This window comes from Crocuta crocuta, unplaced genomic scaffold (assembly GCF_008692635.1).
Source record: "Crocuta crocuta isolate KB4526 unplaced genomic scaffold, BGI_CrCroc_1.0 scaffold129, whole genome shotgun sequence".
NCBI lineage: Eukaryota > Metazoa > Chordata > Mammalia > Carnivora > Hyaenidae > Crocuta > Crocuta crocuta.
Window position 1 is genome coordinate 5,881,638 of NW_027551571.1, and position 20,409 is coordinate 5,902,046.

The 20,409-nt window shown below is 45.0% G+C and overlaps 1 protein-coding gene across 1 annotated transcript in view; it reads left to right on the forward strand.

Annotated features, from left to right (window-relative positions):
• The first annotated feature begins 311 nt into the window (after positions 1–311).
• Positions 312–20,409, forward strand: part of GRHL1 (grainyhead like transcription factor 1) — a 54,582-nt gene continuing 34,484 nt past the window's right edge. Inside the window, exons 1-8 of the mRNA XM_077751002.1 lie at positions 312–421; positions 3,619–3,805; positions 6,553–6,623; positions 8,703–9,093; positions 10,105–10,181; positions 11,659–11,815; positions 12,220–12,331; positions 13,307–13,401. Of these exons, the coding sequence (XP_077607128.1) occupies positions 312–421; positions 3,619–3,805; positions 6,553–6,623; positions 8,703–9,093; positions 10,105–10,181; positions 11,659–11,815; positions 12,220–12,331; positions 13,307–13,401 (1,200 nt within the window). The remainder of the gene's footprint in view (positions 422–3,618; positions 3,806–6,552; positions 6,624–8,702; positions 9,094–10,104; positions 10,182–11,658; positions 11,816–12,219; positions 12,332–13,306; positions 13,402–20,409) is intronic.

The following is a 20,409-nucleotide window of genomic DNA, read 5'->3' on the forward strand; positions in this document are numbered from 1 at the left end:
CCCAAGCCTCCCCCGCCTCCTGCTTTGCCCCTCTGGCTGTACTGGTCCCGATGTCCACGGTCCGCACCTTTTGCAAAGCTGTGCCTGAGTCTGGACCGCTCCTCCTCCACTTCCCGGAAGGCCTTTGCTCCTCGCGCCTTGCGACCTCAGCTCCACCCCATGCCCTCCAGCTGCCTGCTTTTTCTCCCACAGAACCTGCCAGTCTCACGAGCAGGGCTTTCCAACACACCTTGCTCGTACTGTTTATTGTCTGTTACCCCCTAGATGCCGAGGGAAGGCAGGGAAATCTACTATCTGCCGCATCTAGAACAATGCCTGGCATACAGTTGTCCCTATATGAGCGGACCCTGGAGGAGAAGGGAGCTTCAGCTCAGGACGACTGGGTTGGGACAGGGGCGGACATGCCGGAAACGGTGGAAAGGTCAGCAGTGGGTTAGGGACGGGGCCCCACGAAGGCGCTCAGCGGGGAGGGGAATGAAGGGGGAAGTGGCTGAAGCCCCGATGAGGGTTCTCAGAGGGCTCAGGGGTGCGCAGGGACTGGAGGTGAGAGGGGCCCGCAGTGAGGTGGGGGCGCAGGGGAGGGGGAGGGGCGGGCCCTTGGCACCAGGCGGCTCGGATGAGGCCGATGCCACCGCTCAGCAGGTCCTCACCCAGGCGTCGTGTGGGGAAACCATTAGGAGACTGGCAGCTGCCCAGCGACGGTCACCTAGAAGAGGGACAATAGAAGACGGATGCACGAGGCGCATGCGCAGGAGGTTCGAAAGCCAGGCGGCCGCCGTGGGCACGAGGCCGGAGACCTCGGACCTTTCTCGGGCCAAAGCCACAGGCCTCAGAAACCAGTGACCGCGGACTGAGAGGCGGCACGACGGCGGGGCGCCTCACAGACCCGGAGAGGGAAGGGGCCGCGGCAGGCGAGGCGGACCGCCGGCNCAGCGGAGCTCTTTGGGACTCGCTCCCCCGCTGAACGGTAGATGTCCCGGGTAATCGATCCCCTGAGGCCCGGCCCAGCCGCGTCCCGCGGTGCGCCTGCCAGAACTTCCGAAAGGAGAGATTTAGGGAAAAGTGGAAGTGCTCTGATGTCCTGGCATTTTCTTCCCCTTGGCCGGCTGTGTGAGTGAGAAAATTGTAGGAGTTATTTTGCCACTTGCATCACTGATGGTAATTACAGATTGCTGTAATTAAAAATCCTCAGAAAAGAAATCAGGCGGATGAAATCTTCGAAATCAAGGGGATACACAGAAACTGCTGTACTAATGTGCCTTTTGGAGTTTGTGGTGAAAGAAATTCTCGTTGAGCGATGTAAGGTGGTGCAATGTAAAGATGTGAACACCGAGGGACACCGGGTGAGGGAGATTTCTGTATTTTCTTTGCAGCTTTTGTGTACATATAAAATTGTTCCGGAATTTTTTTAAAAAATTATTAAGAAAAAAAGTGAGTCGCACCAAACGAATAAGTATATTTCAGGTCAGTAAGTCCAGATCAGACGTCTGCCTTCCGGTTTTCCCTTCAGTGCCTTCTTTTTCTGGTTGAGAGGGTTGGATATCGTGTCTGGGGCATCTTGAATGGATTAACCTGGGGTCCATGAAACGATCACTTGAAAAAGATTTCAGAAGCCTTGGCGAGATTACTGGCGAGGGGTTGAAGACTCACCCGAGGCAGAGATGGGCCTTTAGGGACCAGCGCCTGGCCCCACTGTGCTAGGGGAAGTAGATGGAGGCGGCCACTGGTTACTGTTTATTTCTCGACTTAGGGTTTAGATAAGGCAAATTTCCAAAGCTAAAATTTTGGCCTCCGGCACACCTTGGAAACGTAAGGCACCTTCAGGGTGATCAGAGAAAACCATTTGCAAAGAAATATTTTCTATTGCCTGTACACATTTGGGATGGGGGGGACGGGTGAAGAAGGGAAGCTGAAAAACTAGCATTACGGGAATTGAATGAGCCAAGCGCTGTCATAATCTTCTGTGAGTAGCTATTACGCTATTAATAATAGCTTCACAGGGCACCGGTTAAACACCTCAGGAGAGCCCTGATTCAGGAGCCCTTCCACTCAGCTCCGAAGGGTGTAGGGAGTGCCCTTATTTATTTACTGTGAATGTGGGATATATATACACGCTTTCGTTTCTAAGTGGACTGCCTCATCAAGTTTGATTCGTGTTAAAATAGTACCCCACCTCAAGACTTCTTTCCCTACGGAATGTGAGCTCCTTGGATTTTATGCTGAGCCCGTGAGTTTAAACCATTGACTTTGACATAAGACCTAATTGTGAGGATACGTGAAGCTGTTGGGCCATGTCCCCACCCCTTTCCAAAGATGTGCCCCTTTTTAAAAATCCATATCTGCTTTTAAAGGGCCTGGGTGACTGCCAAACCCTAACCTTTGCTGATTACTTGAGAAGATAATCTGTCTTTCTACATTCACTTTTAGAGTAGGTAGGTCACCTTTAGGCCATTTACATATTTCATTTGTGTGTTGCAATGAGAGCTGATCCTTAAATTTGCTTGTTAGAATAGTGATAATTCAGAGTCGTTTTGAACATTAACACGTTTTTTGTTCCCCTCTTAAACTTCATTTTGCTGGAGTGACTGTTCCGTTTTCTCTCTTTATTGACTTACTAAATAGCACCAACTGAACAGTGTGGAGACTATTTACATTTCGGGGTTTTGGAATCAGTAGTGTTTGTTTTCATCTTTAAAATGAACTCTCCTGTAAGACTTTACCAAGATCTCCGTTGATTTTTCTGGGTTTGTCCCACCAAACTGCAGTGTTCCAATGAAACCATTTTTGCTCAGTGTGAAAAACTAGGAAACGTTTTTAAAAACGAGATTTCCCACCTGTTTTTTCCTTTAAAAAGCTCTTTTTGTTCAGTGGTTTTATTTATTGTTGTAGATTCTTAAGTGTTTATCTCTAAGATAAACAGTTAACTCCCATGCCAGAAAATTATGCCTCCTTATTGATTTACAGTCCCCTTTGGCCACATTCCAGGCTCAATCTGCTGGTAATCAGTAGAATATTCTAACTCTCTCATATACCCCGGAGGATTAAACCAAGTATCCCTTTTTCTTTCCGCCCCCTCCTCCTCTCCCCCTCATCTGTGGGTAGGAAAGTTTTTAAGGCCTGGTGTCAACAGAAGGAGGGAAATAACATGTAGCAGCACGATGATTGAACCATGTATATACTCCCCCTAAGAGGGGACAGCCCTGATTGGAGACGTCTGAAGAGAATGAATGTTCTGTTTTGCCTTACTCTGTCCTTGTGTTCATTTACTTAAGTGCTTGAATAGCCCGGCATTTTCTTAGAGTATCTTTTTGTTTTGTTTTGTTTTGCCAAATACTGTATCCTGCCTTACATATATAGGTAAACTATAGGCCCCCTGGCTGCCCAAATGCCTTACGTCTTGCGGGGTGACCCATTGGTGTGCATTTCGATGGCTTGTCTCCTGGTCTTGTCTTGATTTTCTTTGCCAGGGCGGTTCATTGATGAAACAATAAAAAACAAAGCTATTTTATTGGAACATCAAGGAATCGGTTATTTGGTTCTTAAAAAAACAAAAACAAAATGAGTGCCTTGCGGTAAAAAGTGTGATATACATATGTGTGTTTTTAATTTTCTCCGAAGCAAACGGCCGGTGTTGGTTCTTCAGAACGAAGCGCTTTATCCGCAGCGGCGCTCCTACACGAGCGAGGATGAAGCCTGGAAATCCTTCCTGGAAAACCCTCTCACCGCGGCCACCAAAGCCATGATGAGCATCAACGGGGATGAAGACAGTGCGGCCGCGCTGGGCCTGCTCTATGACTATTACAAGGTGGATTTGCCTCCTCTTTTACAAACCTAACAACAGTCCAAGATGCACTTGACTCCACAGCGTATAAAACAGTAATTTGCTGGTAGAGTGTAATGCAAGTTGCTTCTTTAGTGACTATAAATAGTGTAATGAGTACTTTGACTTAACTGTGGTTCAAAGCTGAAAATGTACCATCATAGGATCAAAGGGTTGTTTTTAAAGTACATGAAGTAGCCAGCTGTCCTAGCTCGGTCTGAAAGATGGAGCTCCCGTAGCAGAAAATGGTAAGATGTGTCTTCGCGAGATTGAACATTTTACCGAAGGTGCTTCTTCGCGCGCTCAGGAAGGGACAGTGGTTCGTTTTCTGCGCTCCCGCCTTCCTGCCGAGGTAGTCAGAGCGATGGCCTTCTCCCTACACGATATTACAGAGCTTATGATGCGACGGTAGAATCCATGAAGGAACAAAAGCTGTTTTCTAGTCTCGGACTTTCTTGTTCTAAGATCAGGATGTAGTCTGTTGCCTTTTTCTGTCGAATGATCCTAACTCAGTATCACTTCTTCTCCGCCGGGACTTGATGTGGCCTTCCTGTCTGGAGACGTGTGTCCTCCTCGCTGTCCCAGTAACGCTAGCCTCCGCTTGCTGATTGCCTGTGGCCTGCCAGACGGCACGTGCCTTATTTCCGGCCCCTCCAGAAAGCCTGCAAAATATGCGGTATCGTCCCTGTTTTGCAGATGGGAAAAATACAGTTCTCAGGTCGCCCGGCTAGGATGGGCGGCAGCCAGGATTTCAGGCCCGGTCTGGGCTGTGCCCGAGTCACCCCCTTCAGTGTGCCGTCTCCTCTGGGACTTGCTTTGCTTCCTGTATTTACTTTGGCTTCCTTTTCTCTGCCCAGTGATGGTATGTGGAGACGCCTGTATACCGCAGTCTGCTTGCGCCATATTCTTTGTTTTTAAAACTTCCAGACCCATAGAAAACTTGCATTTAATCGGACAAGTAACACCCAGATACTTCCACCTAGATCCACCAGTTGCTTGCCTTCTGTTCCCTCTGGCACTGTACTCTTTCCCGAATACAAGCAATGTGGAAGGGGACAAAAAGCGAAGAAGATAGTTGGGTGATGGTTCCCAAATAGGGTGGCGCCTAAATAAAGATTTAAGGATTTTCCAATGTGAGGCTGTATACCCGGCATGTTGTGTTTGAGAGGCTGAGGTAAGTTTTGTTTTCCTTTGAATATGAAGGGAAACTTGTACCTCATGATGCTGGAAGATTCCTTTGCCTATAGCCGAAGAGTGCCTTTAAAGCGGAGCTTATGATATATCTGTTCTCCTTACGGCTGTTTTATTGTCTCGATCAGTATAAAAATTAGAAGTTCCTAAGTATTAATTATGAAGTTTGAGATTACATATTTTAAAATTTTTTTTTAATTTATCTTGAGAGAGACAGAGAGTGCACGCACACGTGAGTGGGGGAGGTGTAGAGAGAGAAGGAGTATAAAAATTAGAAGTTCCTGAGTATTAATTATGAAGTTTGAGATTACATATTTTTTAATTTCTTTAAAATTTATTCTGAGAGAGCACGCACGCGAGTGGGGGAGATGTAGAGAGAGAGGGAGAAAGAACACCAAGCAGGCTCCACACTGTCAGCACAGAGCCCCATGTGGGACTTGATCTAACAAACCATGAGATCATGACCTGAGCTGACACCAAGAGTCAAACGCTTAACTGACTGACCCACCCAGGCGCCCCACGAGGTTACGTATTTTTAACTGAAATTTTGAGAATGGGAGAAAACTAACAAGTTTAGTGCCAGGAAGACTGATGTAATAATACTGATTGCAGTGCTTGTATATGTGTAAGCTTTCAGTGTGAGGTCCTGAAAGTATTTTACATCTTAGGGGGAGATAAGTCATCACCTCTGTCCGTTAAGGGTGACAATCTTCACGCTTAAGATGTCATACTTCTTACGATAGGTGTAGGGAGATTTTCTTTTGTAAATGACCTGATTTGTTTGAGGTCTCTGGATATAACCTTCCGTCATTTTTACATAGTAACTTCGTTGACGCTTTTAAAGCACGTTGTTAACACATGAAACAATTTAATTTGTGTTTAAAAGTAATTATACTCCTAGGCTCACACTGAAAAGCACTTTCAAACATGTAGCAGGTTTGGAGCGCAGGTTTGGAACGATGGCTGCAGCGCACCTGTAGTGTTAGCCTGCTTTCACCTCCTTTGTAAAGAAGAGCAGAATCAAAAAGGCGTAGCATAAACTGAGTTCGATTCGTCCCTTGGGTACCAGTGTGAATCCCAGAGTATCTAAAGAAACTTACCACTTGAAGCCAGCGTTTGGATCTTGGACATGGCCTGTTAGCGGGCCGATCGTTTCGATTTTGCGTTTGATCTAAAAGGAAGGGCGGTGGGAGGGGGCGGCGCTGGCACCCGGAGCCCAGTTGCGTTCTCTGTTGCTTCTTTATTCCGTAACGTGGATAAATGCGTAAAACCGAGCCAGAGGCGTTTGCTTAAGAGATCAACGCAAACTCAGTGACCGGGTAAATTTGGGATGCCCTGAGTTTATTTGGCAACTGAAGAATCGTTTGGTTTTTGCCTCTCAACCTGGCGAGCAGAATGTAAGCTCCTGAGGGCAGACGCTGGCATTCGGCGGGCCGGGCAGGTAGATCTGTGAATGGATGAACCGAGCTGGAAAATAAAACGCTGTGTCTGTACTCCGCGAAGTGAGAACTAAAGTGTCGTCTTGTGTGTTACCGCCCAAGGTTCCGAGAGAGAGGAGGTCCTCGACAGCGAAGCCGGATGCCGAGCCCCCGGAGCCCGAGCACAGCAAGAGGTAAGGTCTAATGGCATGAAGTCGTCCTCTTGAAAAAGGCCAGGTTTCTGTCAAAATAAAATGGGAGTTGGTTTACGTGAGAAAGCTCTGGTGGAAGAGAGAGGTGGTAATTCTGATTGGTTGCTCTGAAAAGTTACCAGTCTCTTAAGACAGAGTTGCCTTTTCTGGAAAACAAAGCATTAACTTTCTTGCTCTGTGGAGCAGCGATGTTCTTAGTAATAATGTAAGGCAAGTGTTTGCTTCAGGTCTTTGAGGTTCTCTTACAAAGGGTGTGGCTTAATGCAACTGCAGGACTCTTTTTAAAAACATGAAGTACCCAGTGATCTTAATAATTGCCTAATAAGTAAAACTTAATGAAGTAGCTGTTTTCCCAATTCCTGTTGGAGTTATTTTTAAAATATTTTAGGTTAAAACTTCCAGAAAATTAAGGCTTCACTACAGCCGTGAAGGAAAAATTTACATATGCTTTTTACATTTCCCTGTATTCTATTAGTAATAGAGGAGTAAACATTTCTTTAAACTTTTTAATGTTTTTGTTCATTTTCGAGACCGAGACAGAGCATGAGCGGGGGAGGGGCAGAGAGCTAGGGAGACACAGAATTGGAAGCAGGCTCCCGGCTCTGAGCTGTCAGCACAAGCCTAATGCGGGCCCCAAACCCACTAACTGTGAGGTCCTGACCTGAGCTGAAGTCAGACGCTTTACCGACTGAGCCACCCAGGTGCCCCAGGAGTAAAATAGTTTTAAAGGAAGAATGATCACTCCGAATCCCACACTCCGAATCCCACCATCTTGAGGATTTTTGTAATTTGCTATTTGGGTGTGGGTGGGTGTGCACATTTTATGTGGTTGTGATTATATTCACAGATCGGGTTTGATAGTTTGTGTTCTACCTAATCCCTTCCACGTTGCGTTCTCCACGTTGCTGTGTTAATCTGCATAATTACCCTTTGGAGAAGGGCTTATGGCTTTTGTTATGTTACTTTTTATTATGGACATTTTCAAACAACAGAAGTAGAGAAATAATATAAACCCAGATACAACATTCCTAGCTTCAGCAGTTGCTCAGATGATTCCTCCTGTTTGATCTACTCTTCCCTCTTCTCCAGCTTTTCAGTTAACTTTGTATTTTATGTATTTTTGCTGTAGTATTTTAAAGCAAAACTTAGTATCCTAACATTAAGTCCCCATCTAATTTTTTTACTACTACAAAGCCTTACTGAACAACTTTCTAGGGGACTTTTTCCTTTTTTCTCTCTTTAGGATAAATTCTTGGGAGTGGATTCATAGTTCAAGGTTTGCACGTTTCATTGATCGTGCCCTTTTCCGTAAAGGTCCGCCTATACTGTTTGAGGGGGCCTTGAAAATTCATTAACTGTCCCCTGGACTAGAAATCATCTTCTGTTGCCCAGGATAGTTATTAAACCAAAAAGTAATTTTATGCAAGTGTATCTACCTGTACAGTGTAACCAGAGGTTTCTGTCTGATGGCAGAGAAGGCCACACAAGGGGAGGCACTAGGGAAAGTGGTGGCCGAGTAGGGACAGTTCATACTTGCCGAGCCCTTGTCCCCCAGGCATTATTACACCCGACCTGGTGTGCCACCTCATCTCACCCGCCACAGCCCTGTGAGGGTAGATGCCGTGACTATCCCGGCTTCGTGGGTGAGCATGCAGTTAACTAGGAGATGAAACCACTTGCTAAAGGTCATGGACTTTGAGCCACGGCGGTCTGACTCTCGAATCTGTACTTGAACCGCCATCTTCTAGGTTTGTAGCTTCAGGCTTCTAATGAAATAAGATCATTTTATTAGGATTATTGAAAATAAAGAGAACTGTGAGTTCTCCGTATTTCAAAGGAAATTCTACTTAATACTTTTGGATTTTACTTGACTGATAACTATGAAGTCTTTTTTCCTTTCCAATGGATTATCATTGGCGTTTTCCATTCATGTGGTTCCTCCCAAGTGTATTATTATTATTATTATTACATAGGACCCACTGCCATTAGGAGAATAAAAATTGTCAAAGAACTGTATCAGCGTTGAATTTGAAAACACAGTTTTCTTTTCTTTTCTTAAAGAAACAGCATGCCAAATGTGACCGAGCAGTCCCTGGTTTCTGCTGGAGAAAACAGAGTGCAAGTACTGAAAAATGTGCCATTTAACATTGTCCTTCCCCATGGCAACCAACTGGGCGTTGATAAGCGAGGCCATCTGACAGCTCCCGATACAACAGTCACTGTCTCCATAGCAACAATGCCTACCCACTCCATCAAGACAGAAACCCAGCCCCATTGCTTTGCTGTGGGAATCTCTCCAGCAGTGTACCATCCTGAGCCCACTGAGCGGGTGGTGGTTTTCGACCGGAACCTTAGTGCTGACCAGTTCAGCTCTGGTGCTCAACCCCCAAATGCTCAAAGGCGAACTCCAGACTCTACCTTCTCAGAGACCTTCAAGGAAGGCGTTCAGGAGGTACAGGAAATGAAAGCATCTTCCTAAGACATTTGTGTGTTTGTATAAGTATTGAGTTCCACCTCTTCCTTGTTATGTAAGCTTGAAACTCAGCCTGAAATGAATGGATTAGGAACAAAAGATTTTTTTTTTTTTTTTTTACAAGAAAAGGCCCATGAGTGTAATTTGTAAACCAAACCTACAAAACCAGAAATTATTATCAAGGGCACATGGCTAATCTTACCAGCATTTGAGTTAACAATTATGATTGCAGCTAAGTGATTTGTCGGAGAAAGAGAACCCCATGCGTAATCTTCCATCGACAACAGAGATCTCCACATAGGTCTCTTTTCAGCTTTTGTCTAGACCAAAACAAGATTCCTGCAGTTGCTCTTAATGGAAAATGATTTATCATGTACTTGCTTGGTCTCTCTTGGTTGGTGGTAATAGTCAGGGACGCAGTGGATCTTGATGACCCACGCGATGTGTGAAATTTACAAATTAACTCCAAATGCTTCTGGGGGATTTTGTGGCGATGAACATCTTTCAGGTAAAAGGGACTGAAGATGTTTGAAGCCATCTTTAAAGTCTCATGGGGGAAAGGAGCATCTATCTATGTGCTGATGGAGTTAAGGAGTAGAATAGTAGCCTTTTCAGAGAAGATGCACCTATCCATGCAGCCACGGTACAGACTTGAGACTGTATCTTCGCTTAGTATGACGATTCCTAAAAGTCACGAGATTTGGGTTGCAGATTCTAGAGTTTGAACAGAAAAAGTGGGAAAGGGAATAATGCAGCACGCTGGGGGACGTACCCACGGAGACCGTCTTTGTTGAATTGAGTGGCATATAAAATGGGTGTTTTTCTTTCTTCTTAATTTTCTTGGTAGAGTTACAATTTTTATTTTAAAATGAATATTGAATGAGCAGTGGGTTGCTGTAAGCCACATACTTCTGTGCTGTACCAGATATAGGTCTTTAGTAAGCCTGATAACCAGTTAAATAGTTGTGGCTTATTGCATTGATATTTCAGGTTTTCTTCCCCTCGGATCTCAATCTACGGATGCCTGGCATGAATTCAGAGGACTATGTTTTTGACAGTGTTTCTGGGTAATAGTTGTCTTTTAATTTGATTTTTAACTTTCAGCTCTTACGACTTTTTTGTTAATTTGATACTGGAAAATCAGAGGTGGCTTTGGTGGGCTTTCACCTGTATCTCAACTAAAGTTACTATGGTGTTACCTTTGCTAGAGGCCATGTGCTTTAGTCCGTTTAACCTTGAAATCTGTACTGTGTTTCATGTTTCCTTAATTCTTGGTGTTGGTGCTTTTTCTTTCCTTCAGTTTCTTTATGGGATGGCTGTAAAATGGAATCTAAAAGAAGAAATGAGGGGATTAAATTAGATCTCCGAGCTCCCTGCTGTTTGCAAAAGTGTGTACTTCTGTGAGAATTTAGGAATAGCATCAGGTGGATGAAGGCTTTCATTTTTTATTAGGCTCACTAGCAGTGAAATAAACGAAGTCAGCTTTTCTCTAACCCGACAGCCTCGTCTTTTAAAACCGCAAGATTGTATCACACACTGGGAATAGGAATATCTTCCAAGTGAATTACCAAAATGTATAAACGCCTCCAGATGGTTTTTAAAAGAGTTTAGAATTTCATTTTATAATTTGGTTCTTGGCATTTCTTTTTGGTATGTTATATTTTGAAGCAAAAGCTGTTTATTGTAAAGTGTAGGATTTTGTGGGAATTGAGACTTCCCTTAAAGACCTGCCCCAAGGAGCAGGAGTCACAGGCTCTAGTATCCTGAGGATCTCAGATAGGAGTGACCACACTCTTTCTGTAAAGAATCAGATAGTATGTGGGCCTTCCAGCCTCTGGTGCAGCTGCCTAGCTCTGCCTCTCCAGCACAAAAGCAGCTATAGATAACATGTAAATAAAGGGTGCGGTTGTGTTCCAATAAAACTTTATTTATAAGAATAGGTGTAATTTTTGACATCCGGCCCAGGAATTTATTTAAAATTATTTAAATTGTTGTTTAGAGTTGTTAACTTTAGGGAGACACATGCGTGTTGCTTTAAGGTGGTGATAAACGTAGAGAACTGTGGAATGCCCATCTAGACATTTAAATTACAAGCAGAAACAACAAAAAAGGGCTGTGCAGATCACATCGAATTTAATCCGAGGACTACACAGCCACCTGTTCGCAACCTTTGCTGGGCAGATACGAGATTGGCAGCATGTCTCAGGAGATTTCCTTCCAGAATCCTTTGTGGTTATGAATATCTTTAATATCCTTTGCTTCCAAACTCTGAATTTTTAGCATTACTTCATAGAATTTCTAGGAGGCATTTTGTAGCCCCACAGCCCCACATATGAGAGATTTAAGGATTTCCATGTCGCTTGAGATTACACTTCTTGTGGAAGAAGTAGCAAAGCCTCTTTAGAACATGACACAGTCAGCTGTTTCCTGGGAGTTGCCTGTTGGCGTACATCCACCCTGAAGCATTTCAGGATTGAGCTAACGCATAAAGCAGGCTTCCCAAAGAGTAGATGAGAGATCTGTGACTTCTGTTTTATTCTTTAGGAACAACTTTGAATATACCCTAGAAGCCTCAAAATCGCTTCGACAGAAGCCAGGAGATAGCACCATGACATACCTAAACAAGGGCCAGTTCTACCCTGTCACCTTGAAGGAGGTGACCAGCAGCGAGGGGATCCACCGGCCCATCAGCAAAGTCCGAGTGAGTTCTGCTCTCAGTTCTGTCCTCTGGGGGAGCCAGGCAGACCTTACCATACCCGAGTCCAAAGAGCAGCGAAATGAAGCTCTAAAGTTGCGGCTTTGGGGCACCTGGGTGGCTCAGATCATGACCTGATCTCACGGTTTGTGGGTTCGAGCTCCATGTCGGGCTCTGTGCTAACAGCTAGCTCAGAGCCCAGACCCTGTTTCGGATTCTGTGTCTCCATCTCTCTCTGACCTTCCCCTGCTCACGCGCTCTCTCTCTCTCAGAAATAAATAAAAACATTTTAAAAAATTAAAATAAATAAAATTGCCGCTTTAAGCCTTACCTGTAAAATACAACACTGAGTTTTCCGAAAGATACTCACCCTTTCGTGTCTTCATATTATGATGCGTTCTCTTTCATAGAGTGTGATCATGGTGGTTTTTGCAGAAGACAAAAGCAGAGAAGATCAGTTAAGGCATTGGAAATACTGGCACTCCCGGCAGCACACAGCTAAACAAAGATGCATTGACATTGGTAAGTAGCTCCGGAGCCTCCTTTTATTCCCAGAGGTGCACGCATCCAGCTTTCTGATTCCAGTTATTTTTGGCAGTGATCAGCTTCCTGCCGAAAGCATTTGAATTTTTATGCCAGCTGCTGATCGGTTCCAAAGCTTGTCCTCGGCCTCCCAGAATAAGTGCTCTTAACCTTACTTCCTTCATGAGGACATGTGGCCCATGCGGTGGCTTTCCATATGACCCTGGAACCAGACGCAACATAGCTTGCTCACATAAGAGTACCCTGCTCTTTAGTCTGTAGATTTTTTTGAACTGAAATGTCTTCTTTAAGAGATTCTGATTACTTACAGATGATAGCAAGGTGGACCAAAAAAACTAAACAACTAAAAGGAAATACCGCTAGCGTGCACTTGCATAACAGTCTCCCCTGGTCACATGTTGAAATGCACTGCTAGACGCTTCTGTCTTCGGAGAGACCCCGAATGCGTCACCTGGGGTATAACAGCAGACCTGTGCCAATCCACATTTAATGAAGTGGCTTTATGAGAATGCCTGTTCTCTTGCTGTGTATATAATTTTTGTATCAAACCATTCTCTGTATCACAAGATGGCTCTTAACCTTAGCATTATGTTTTTTTGGTCTTTTGTCTTTTGTAACTTTTGTGGTCTCTGTTCAGAACAGTTAAAAGAATTGAGTTCTAATCTTGGTTCCCTGGGGTAGTTTTGTGACCTTGGGACAGTTACTTAAACATTATAGTCCTAAGTATCTTAATTTGACATAAGGGGAAAAAATGAAATACTATGTCTAAACTTAGCGCTAATTTAAGAACTCTGTGATTTTTTTCTTCATTTTTTGAAACTTTTTCAACCCAACAGAATGTTAATTTAAGTTTTTCAGAGGTGATAATACAAAAAACCAAATCTTACTTTGAACTGCTATAATCTCATGTTGGAACCAGAAATCACAAATTTCTCTTTTTCATCACTTATATAGCTGACTATAAAGAAAGCTTCAATACCATCAGTAACATTGAGGAGATTGCGTATAACGCCATTTCCTTCACTTGGGACATTAATGATGAAGCAAAGGTAGGTAATGGAGTCCAGCTCTGTTTTCAGCTTTGTGAGGAAAAGTAGGAGGAGCTTAATGATTTGACAGCTGATTATTTTTCCTCTTTTTTATGGTCTTAGATGTTTTCATTCCTTTTTTTTTTTTTTAAAGTTTATTTACTTTGAGAGAGAGACAGACAGACAGACAGTATATGCATGCATGCACACACAGGGCAGAGAAAGAGAGAGACTCCCAAGCAAGCTCCACGCTGTCAGTGTGGAGTCCAGCACAGGACTCGATCTCATGAACCATGAAATCATGACCTGTGATGAAATCAGGAGTCAGATGCTTAACCAGCTCAGCCCCCCAGAGTCCCTTCATGTTTTCATTCTTTTGCTCAAGAATAGAGAGGACAAGCTGGGCTAACAAGATCGGTTCTAGCCATTAAGTCATGACGTGCATGAAAACGAGAGGACTTGGGGAGAAGAGCTAGCCATTGTCTCATGAGCTGTGCCCTTTCCTCCGATTGGTCAGAGTCCGCTGGATTGTTGACTTTCTTTTTGCAGTATTTTACATTTTCCAAAGTACAACTTCTTCCCAGATGCTGTGAAACTGTCCTTGTCCCTTCTCCTTCCTCCGAAAAGGACAATTTTTGTTGACGTGCTTTGCGCCCATGGCACAGCTCGGAAGCCCACGGGGTGGGTGGGAGCCTGCCCTGCACGCTGTGCGCCGTGGAGCCTGACAACTCATTCTCTGTGCTTCGTCTCCTCGTTCGCAGAGTTCATACCTGCCTCCTCTCTCCTTCGGGCACGTCGTGTGGGTTATTCAGATGGTGCCTGTGAAGCTGTTGGAGTTTATTCAGAAAGGCCCTTAAGAACAAGTTGCTCGCAGTGCTCTCATACCGTTGCTTTCAGATCCAACTCATGTAAGGTTCTCCTCTCTCGGCGTTTTAAAGGGAAGAATTGCCTCCAATTCACAGAGTCGTTTGGAACTTTTTTTTTAATGTTTATTCATTTTTGAGAGAGAGACAGAGCGCAAGCCAGGGAGGGGCAGAGAGGGAGACAGAATCCAAAACAGGCTCCAGGCTCTGAGCTGTCAGCACAGGGGCTCGAACCCACGAACTACAAGATCGTGACCTGAGCCAAAGTCGGGTGCTTAACTGGCTGAGCCGCCCAGACGCCCCTGGATCATTCAAATTGGAGTTTTTGGCCCTTTGAAGAAAAACTAAACATATTGTTAGTCATTTCTGCCCTCCCCACAGCATTCTTTTAGTATAATCCCTCTTTCACTAAATTATTAGAGTTTGGGTATTTTTTTTCTTTGAGTTAGTTTAAAAATTGGGAGCTGAGGCAACACAAGAGAAACATAGAATTTTTGGACAGTTAGTGTAAATTTGTTGCACTTTCCTACATCAAGGTCCAGGTGTAAAGTGAGGATAACTTTCCTGTCCTTCTCAACCTTTTTTTGTTTTTGTTTTTGTTTTTAATTTATTCAATGAGAATTTTAGCCATTATGGAATCAGTCTGCATGAGATACTAATTATTGCAGAATTTAATTTTTTCCTGCTTACGTTTGCTTTGAAAAAATCGTAACGACTGAATTCTTGAGGACCACGTTAACGATGTAGTAGAATTGCTTTCCTTTCTTACCATGGGGCGTCCTGTCCGAGGCAAAAGCGTGTCCTTAGTGGAGGACGTGATGAGTTGGGTCTGCCAGTCTCGAAGGAAGTGTGGGTGATTGTAGTTGCACTGAGACCTCCCTGCTGAGCACCTTGATTCTGTACAAGTGTCCTCAGGTTGCTTAGTCCAGAGTTTGGTGCTTGATTAAACCACAAAATCACTATAGCAGAACTGTTAGAAGGAAAAGTCGTCAGCTTTTCACTTCACATCGTTGTTCTAGTTATTTTGAAACTAAGTATGGTAGTAAGACTCCGCAGCCTATAGCAACAGTTGGCTCTGGGTGCTTCTGTTATAAAAGCAAACCAGAGATAACGCTTCCCATTCGCCGTGAGGGACTAATTGAGAAATTGTGGAAGAGGTGATTTGAGAACGTCTAAGTCCAGAGTCCACTTTCCTGACTTATCTGTGGCCTTGGATTTAGTCCCTTAGTTCACTTGCTCAGTTCTCTCCCCTTTATCCCCCTAGGAAAATAGAAAGGCTAGAGTGGCCAACTCTTATTCATTGGCACGTCATCAAGATTAATAAGCACCTGGTGCACCTGGGTGGCTCAGTCAGTTGAGTTTCTGACTTCGGCTCAAGTCATGATCTCACCGCTTGTGGGTTCGAGCCCCGTGTCGGGCTCTGTGCTGACAGCTCAGAGCTTCGGAGTCTGTGACTCCCCCTCTCTCTGCCCCTCCCCTGCTCATGCTCTGTCTCTCTCTCTCTCTCTTTCTCTATAGTAAATAAATGTTAACAACCAATAAAAAAAGATTAATAAGCACTTGTCAGAGTGCATGGAGAGCTGGGCGGAAAGCCCTGCATATGGGCAGGGTGCTTTGTTTGATGTGTTACTCTTCAGGATGGGACTGATGGAAGCCAAGGTGACGGGTTGGGATAATGGCTGCTTTTATTCCAAAGACCTTCAGCATAGTTGTATTAAAGAGAAATATTGTTGGAGATGTGTCTTAAGCCGTCTTCATAGCTACCTGTTAATTGGCATAGGTAAGTTCGGTTTCATTTCCCCCCTTTATCCCCCCACCCCNACTTGATTTTTAAGCTTTTGCCTGCCACCGGAAGGCGTTCCTGCCATTTCTTAATGAGGCCGTTACCTTTTGATGCTGATATCAGACATCAGCTTCAAGCGTTTGTTGGGATTCAGTATCTAGATTTTTTTGGTTTCCCTGGCCAAGTTGATGTTTTTTGTTTTTACACTTAAAGTAATTGATGCCCCAGGGTAGCTAGAGTGAACAAGTAAGCATGCAGAATCTTGTAGAGAGTTTTTTTAGCTTCTTTTTCAAAAGCATCCACTTTCTTTGCCCACTTTCCTGTTCTAAGTTAGAATACATTCGTTGACTCTTAATTCCAGGTCCTTCTCTCCCATACACATAAGGGTTTATTGTGTGTGTGTTATTATATACGTACCATATATTTAGTACACATATAATATACATGTAGTGTGTGTGTGTGTGTGTATATATATAATTATATATATATATATATATATATGGCATTCTCCTTGTCCCTGACACATCTTTAAAACAATCTGATGCATCCTTACGGCCGTGCCAGAATGAATGAAATCAGAATTCTGGCCCAGTGTTGACACCTGATCTTCCCTGTGCTTCTGCAGGTCGCTTTGGAGGTGACCATGTTTTTAGGACATATCAGGTCGAATCTTGAACACCTTGGCTTGTGTTCCATTTGGGGAAAAACACTGCCCCAACTAGACTCGTCTCATACTGTCCCTGTATGTACTCCATCCATCAGCGTTATCATATACCTGCTGTTACTCTAGGAATTTGAAGAAGTTATGAAACTTGTCAAAAATCATGAGTTTTCAAAGAGGCGGGTAGCAGGAAGCTGCTTTGAAAAGCCGAAAGCATAGGAACAGTCCCCCAGGTGGCTCTGCCCTCTCTCTCTGCTGTACGGACCTGTTTATTCATTTTCCTGTCCTCCACACAGACTTAACACTTGTCTGGGTAGGCAGGGATCTTTTAAAGAGGCACAAATCTCTGGACAAGGTAGACTTCCAGAAGCCATTCGTATTCCCTTGTGGAATAACTTTTATCAGCTTTCTTCCCATCAGACTATGGCTGAGATCAGCTGCTTGAGGTCATCGTGGCAGAGAGAAGCACTTACCTTTGAAACACTAAAAGGTATATCTCTGGCGAGGCGCCCAAGTTTAGAATTGGTGGGTTCTGAGGTCACTGGTCACACGGGTCAGAGAGGACTCAGAAGTGAGGAGGGCACATGAGGAAGGTGGCGTAAGACGGGCACCTTCTTGGGATGTAGAAAGATTTTTTTTTCTTAATTTGTAATGTTTATTTGTTTTTGAGAGACAGAGAGAGACAGAGCATGAGTAGGGGAGGAGCAGAGAGAGAGAGACACAGATTTGAAGCAGGCTCCAGGCTCTGAGCTGTCAACACAGAGCCTGATGTGGGGCTCGAACTCATGAGCAAGATCGTGACCTGAGTTGAAGTCAGACACCCAACCGACTGAGACACCCAGGCGCCCCGGGATGTAGAAAGATTTTACCCAGAGCCAGCAGTGTACCTCCCCCATCCCAGGGACTCGTGACGTCAGCAAGTACCCTGTGCCTGCTAGGGCCAGGGCACCGCACGAGACCCAGGCTGATGACGCCAGCATGTGGTGGGGGAGATCGGCTTCTGCACGGTAGCCTGAGACCTGAAGTACAGCATTAAAATTTCTAAGAGAGAGGGTGGTGGTGTGTGTTGTTCATACCACGTTACAAACGGACTCTGGAGACCCAGATAATTTATAGGTTGGGACTATATGTTTTATTCCTCAGTTGCAGTATTTCCAAAACTCAGTAGTTGATTCTGGAGAGGCGGCACATCTTGGCCTCAAGTTTTCCCTCTTGCTTGGATTGTGAATCTAAGAGTTTATAAGAGCATTGAGGTCTGGTTAGTGATATGAGATAAGGGCCTCTCAAAGCCTGAAGATCTAAAATAAATAGAGGAAAAAGAACTTAGGGAGAGAGAATTAACTTCTTTGAATGTCTGTTTTATGCTGGACACTGCTGGGTGCCTTATGTTCGCACTTAATGAGGCAGCTGGAGATGCTCGGCACCAAAAAAACACACTTAGTCCTCTAGATGAGCATGTTTGCTACTTGGTTGTCACAGGGAGGCCGTCTGAGGAGGTGAGAATCTAGACCTTGAAATGGACAGAAAGTGTTTTTGATGGGGAAGACTGTTTAAAATTGCAGGGCACGTGGGGCGCCTGGGTGGCTCAGTCGGTTGAGCATTTGACTTTGATTCAGGTCGTGATCTCACAGTTCGTGGGTTCGAGCCCTGCACTGGGTTCTGTGCTGACAGCTCAGAGCCTGGAGCCTGCTTCAGATTCTGTGTCTCGCTCTGTGTCTCTCTGCCTCTCCCCCTGCTCACCCTTTGCCTGTCCCTCCTCAAAAATAGACATTTTAAAAATTAAAAAAATAATAATAATTAAAAATAAATAAGTGAAATAAAACTGTAGGGGCAGCCAGCTGGCTCAGTCGGTGAAGCGTGTGACTGTTGATCTTAGGGTCATAGGTTTGAGCCCCACATTGGGGGCAGAGAGTACATTAAAAAAAAAAAAGAATAAAATCTTTGAAAGTGTAATAATTCTCATTAATCTTGGAGCATTATGGATTCACTAGTATAAATCCCTGTGGTGGAAGAACACTTTGCTAACAGGAGATAATTTATGTTGATTGTTGGATAAGTGATGTTTAACTGCAGAGTAATAGAAACGATAGCTGTGTTGGAATCCAGCGGCCATCGGGCCAGCCATCTCGGAGGGGGCCCTGCGACCCAGGGGAATGCTGATTGGAAGGGACCGCTGGTGACAGTATAGGAACATACCAGGCTGTAGTGACCCAGACAGTATGGCAAACGGAACAGCTATGGTGCAAAGCAAAGCTCAAGATTTCTCTGATCATCTGTACGTAGCTGTGACCCCCATGAATATTAAGCAGACCTTTTAAAGATGTGGGGCCCCAGGGAGACCAACTATCGGGCAGCTTTCTTTTCCAGCCATGACATCTAAGTCTCTGCGCCAGAAGGTGCGTTGGCGGCCTAGCTCCCATTCACAGGTTTCACTTTTAAACTATTAACAGCGAAGAACTTCCTGTCAGACAAGCATCAGGCTCCCGTTAGAGGAAGTCATGCCGGGGAGAGTTCGTCAAGGAGCCTGAGGGGCGTTACTGTGGTGTGCGTCCGTGGCCCCCAGCAGCCTGGGACGCGGACCTTTGTCCTGCGGTGCCGTCGCGGAGCCGCGTTGCTGCTTCACGTCTTCATTAGACCTTCGGGAGGTAGCACCCCGTTTTCCATCTGTGATCGGGGTTTCTGCAGACGGATGGGACTGTGTCTTTTCCTTGGTGGCATGATCTTATCTGCAGGGGTGACAGAACCAGTCTCTTCCCACATCTTGTTGCTTCGTGATCCGTGAGGAGGGAACGAGGGAGCGGTCCGAGATAGGTAGGACCGGAGCATCCCACCCTCTAGAAGGGAAACGCCAGTCTGCGGGAGCGCTTTGTGCTTTTTACTTTTAATCTCTGGGCTCTGAAAAGGACCTAGGCCTTCTGAAGGATCTCCTCCAGAGCCAAATGCGTGGAGAGGCTCGTGTTACAGAAGAGGATTAGAGTCGAATGCACAGCCCCCCTCGGGGCCGAGAGCCCTGAGCAGCTTTACCTCGAGGGGCCTGTGTTTGGACACCGTACTTGGTTGTCTTTGCCTTTTGTCTTGTCTCAGCAGACATGGGTGGCGTTCCTGGGGAGGGGTTCGTGAGGCCTGCAGAGTTGTTCTGGCAGAGGGGTGGAGCCGTTCTGGTAACCTGAACTTCAGACTTTTTGTAGGTGCTTGTGGGATCCAGGTTTATGAGTTTAATAACAGTTTGTTGTTTTGTCTAAGCATAATATTTGGAATTCATTGTGAGAGTAACTTTTAATTTGTTTGCACTGAGCGTATTGCATACATTTACAGGGATGCCATTCTAGTGAAGCATCAATTAAATGCCCCATTAAAGGAAGGTGTTGCCGTGTTTGGTTGCGTTAGGCAGGGACAGACTTGGTTTGTTTCACAACTTGAAATTTCCAGTGAGAACGGGAAGGAGGAGGGAGAGAAGTAAGTCAAATATCTTACTTGCAATTGCAATTAAACGTAGGCAGGTGACTTAAAACAAAAGTGTATACTCGCTGGCCTAAATAGGAGTCAGGAAGCGTTGCTACTTTTAAAACGAAGGGTAAGAGACTGAGTGTTTAGGCGGCTGCAGGGCTGACTCCATGGACCGGGCTCCTGCCCACGTTCTGTCCCCGGAGCTCCAGGGAGATGGGCTGGGGCCCCGTGCGGCAGCCGGCTGCGCAGCCTTCTGCAGTGTCCTGCGCTTGACT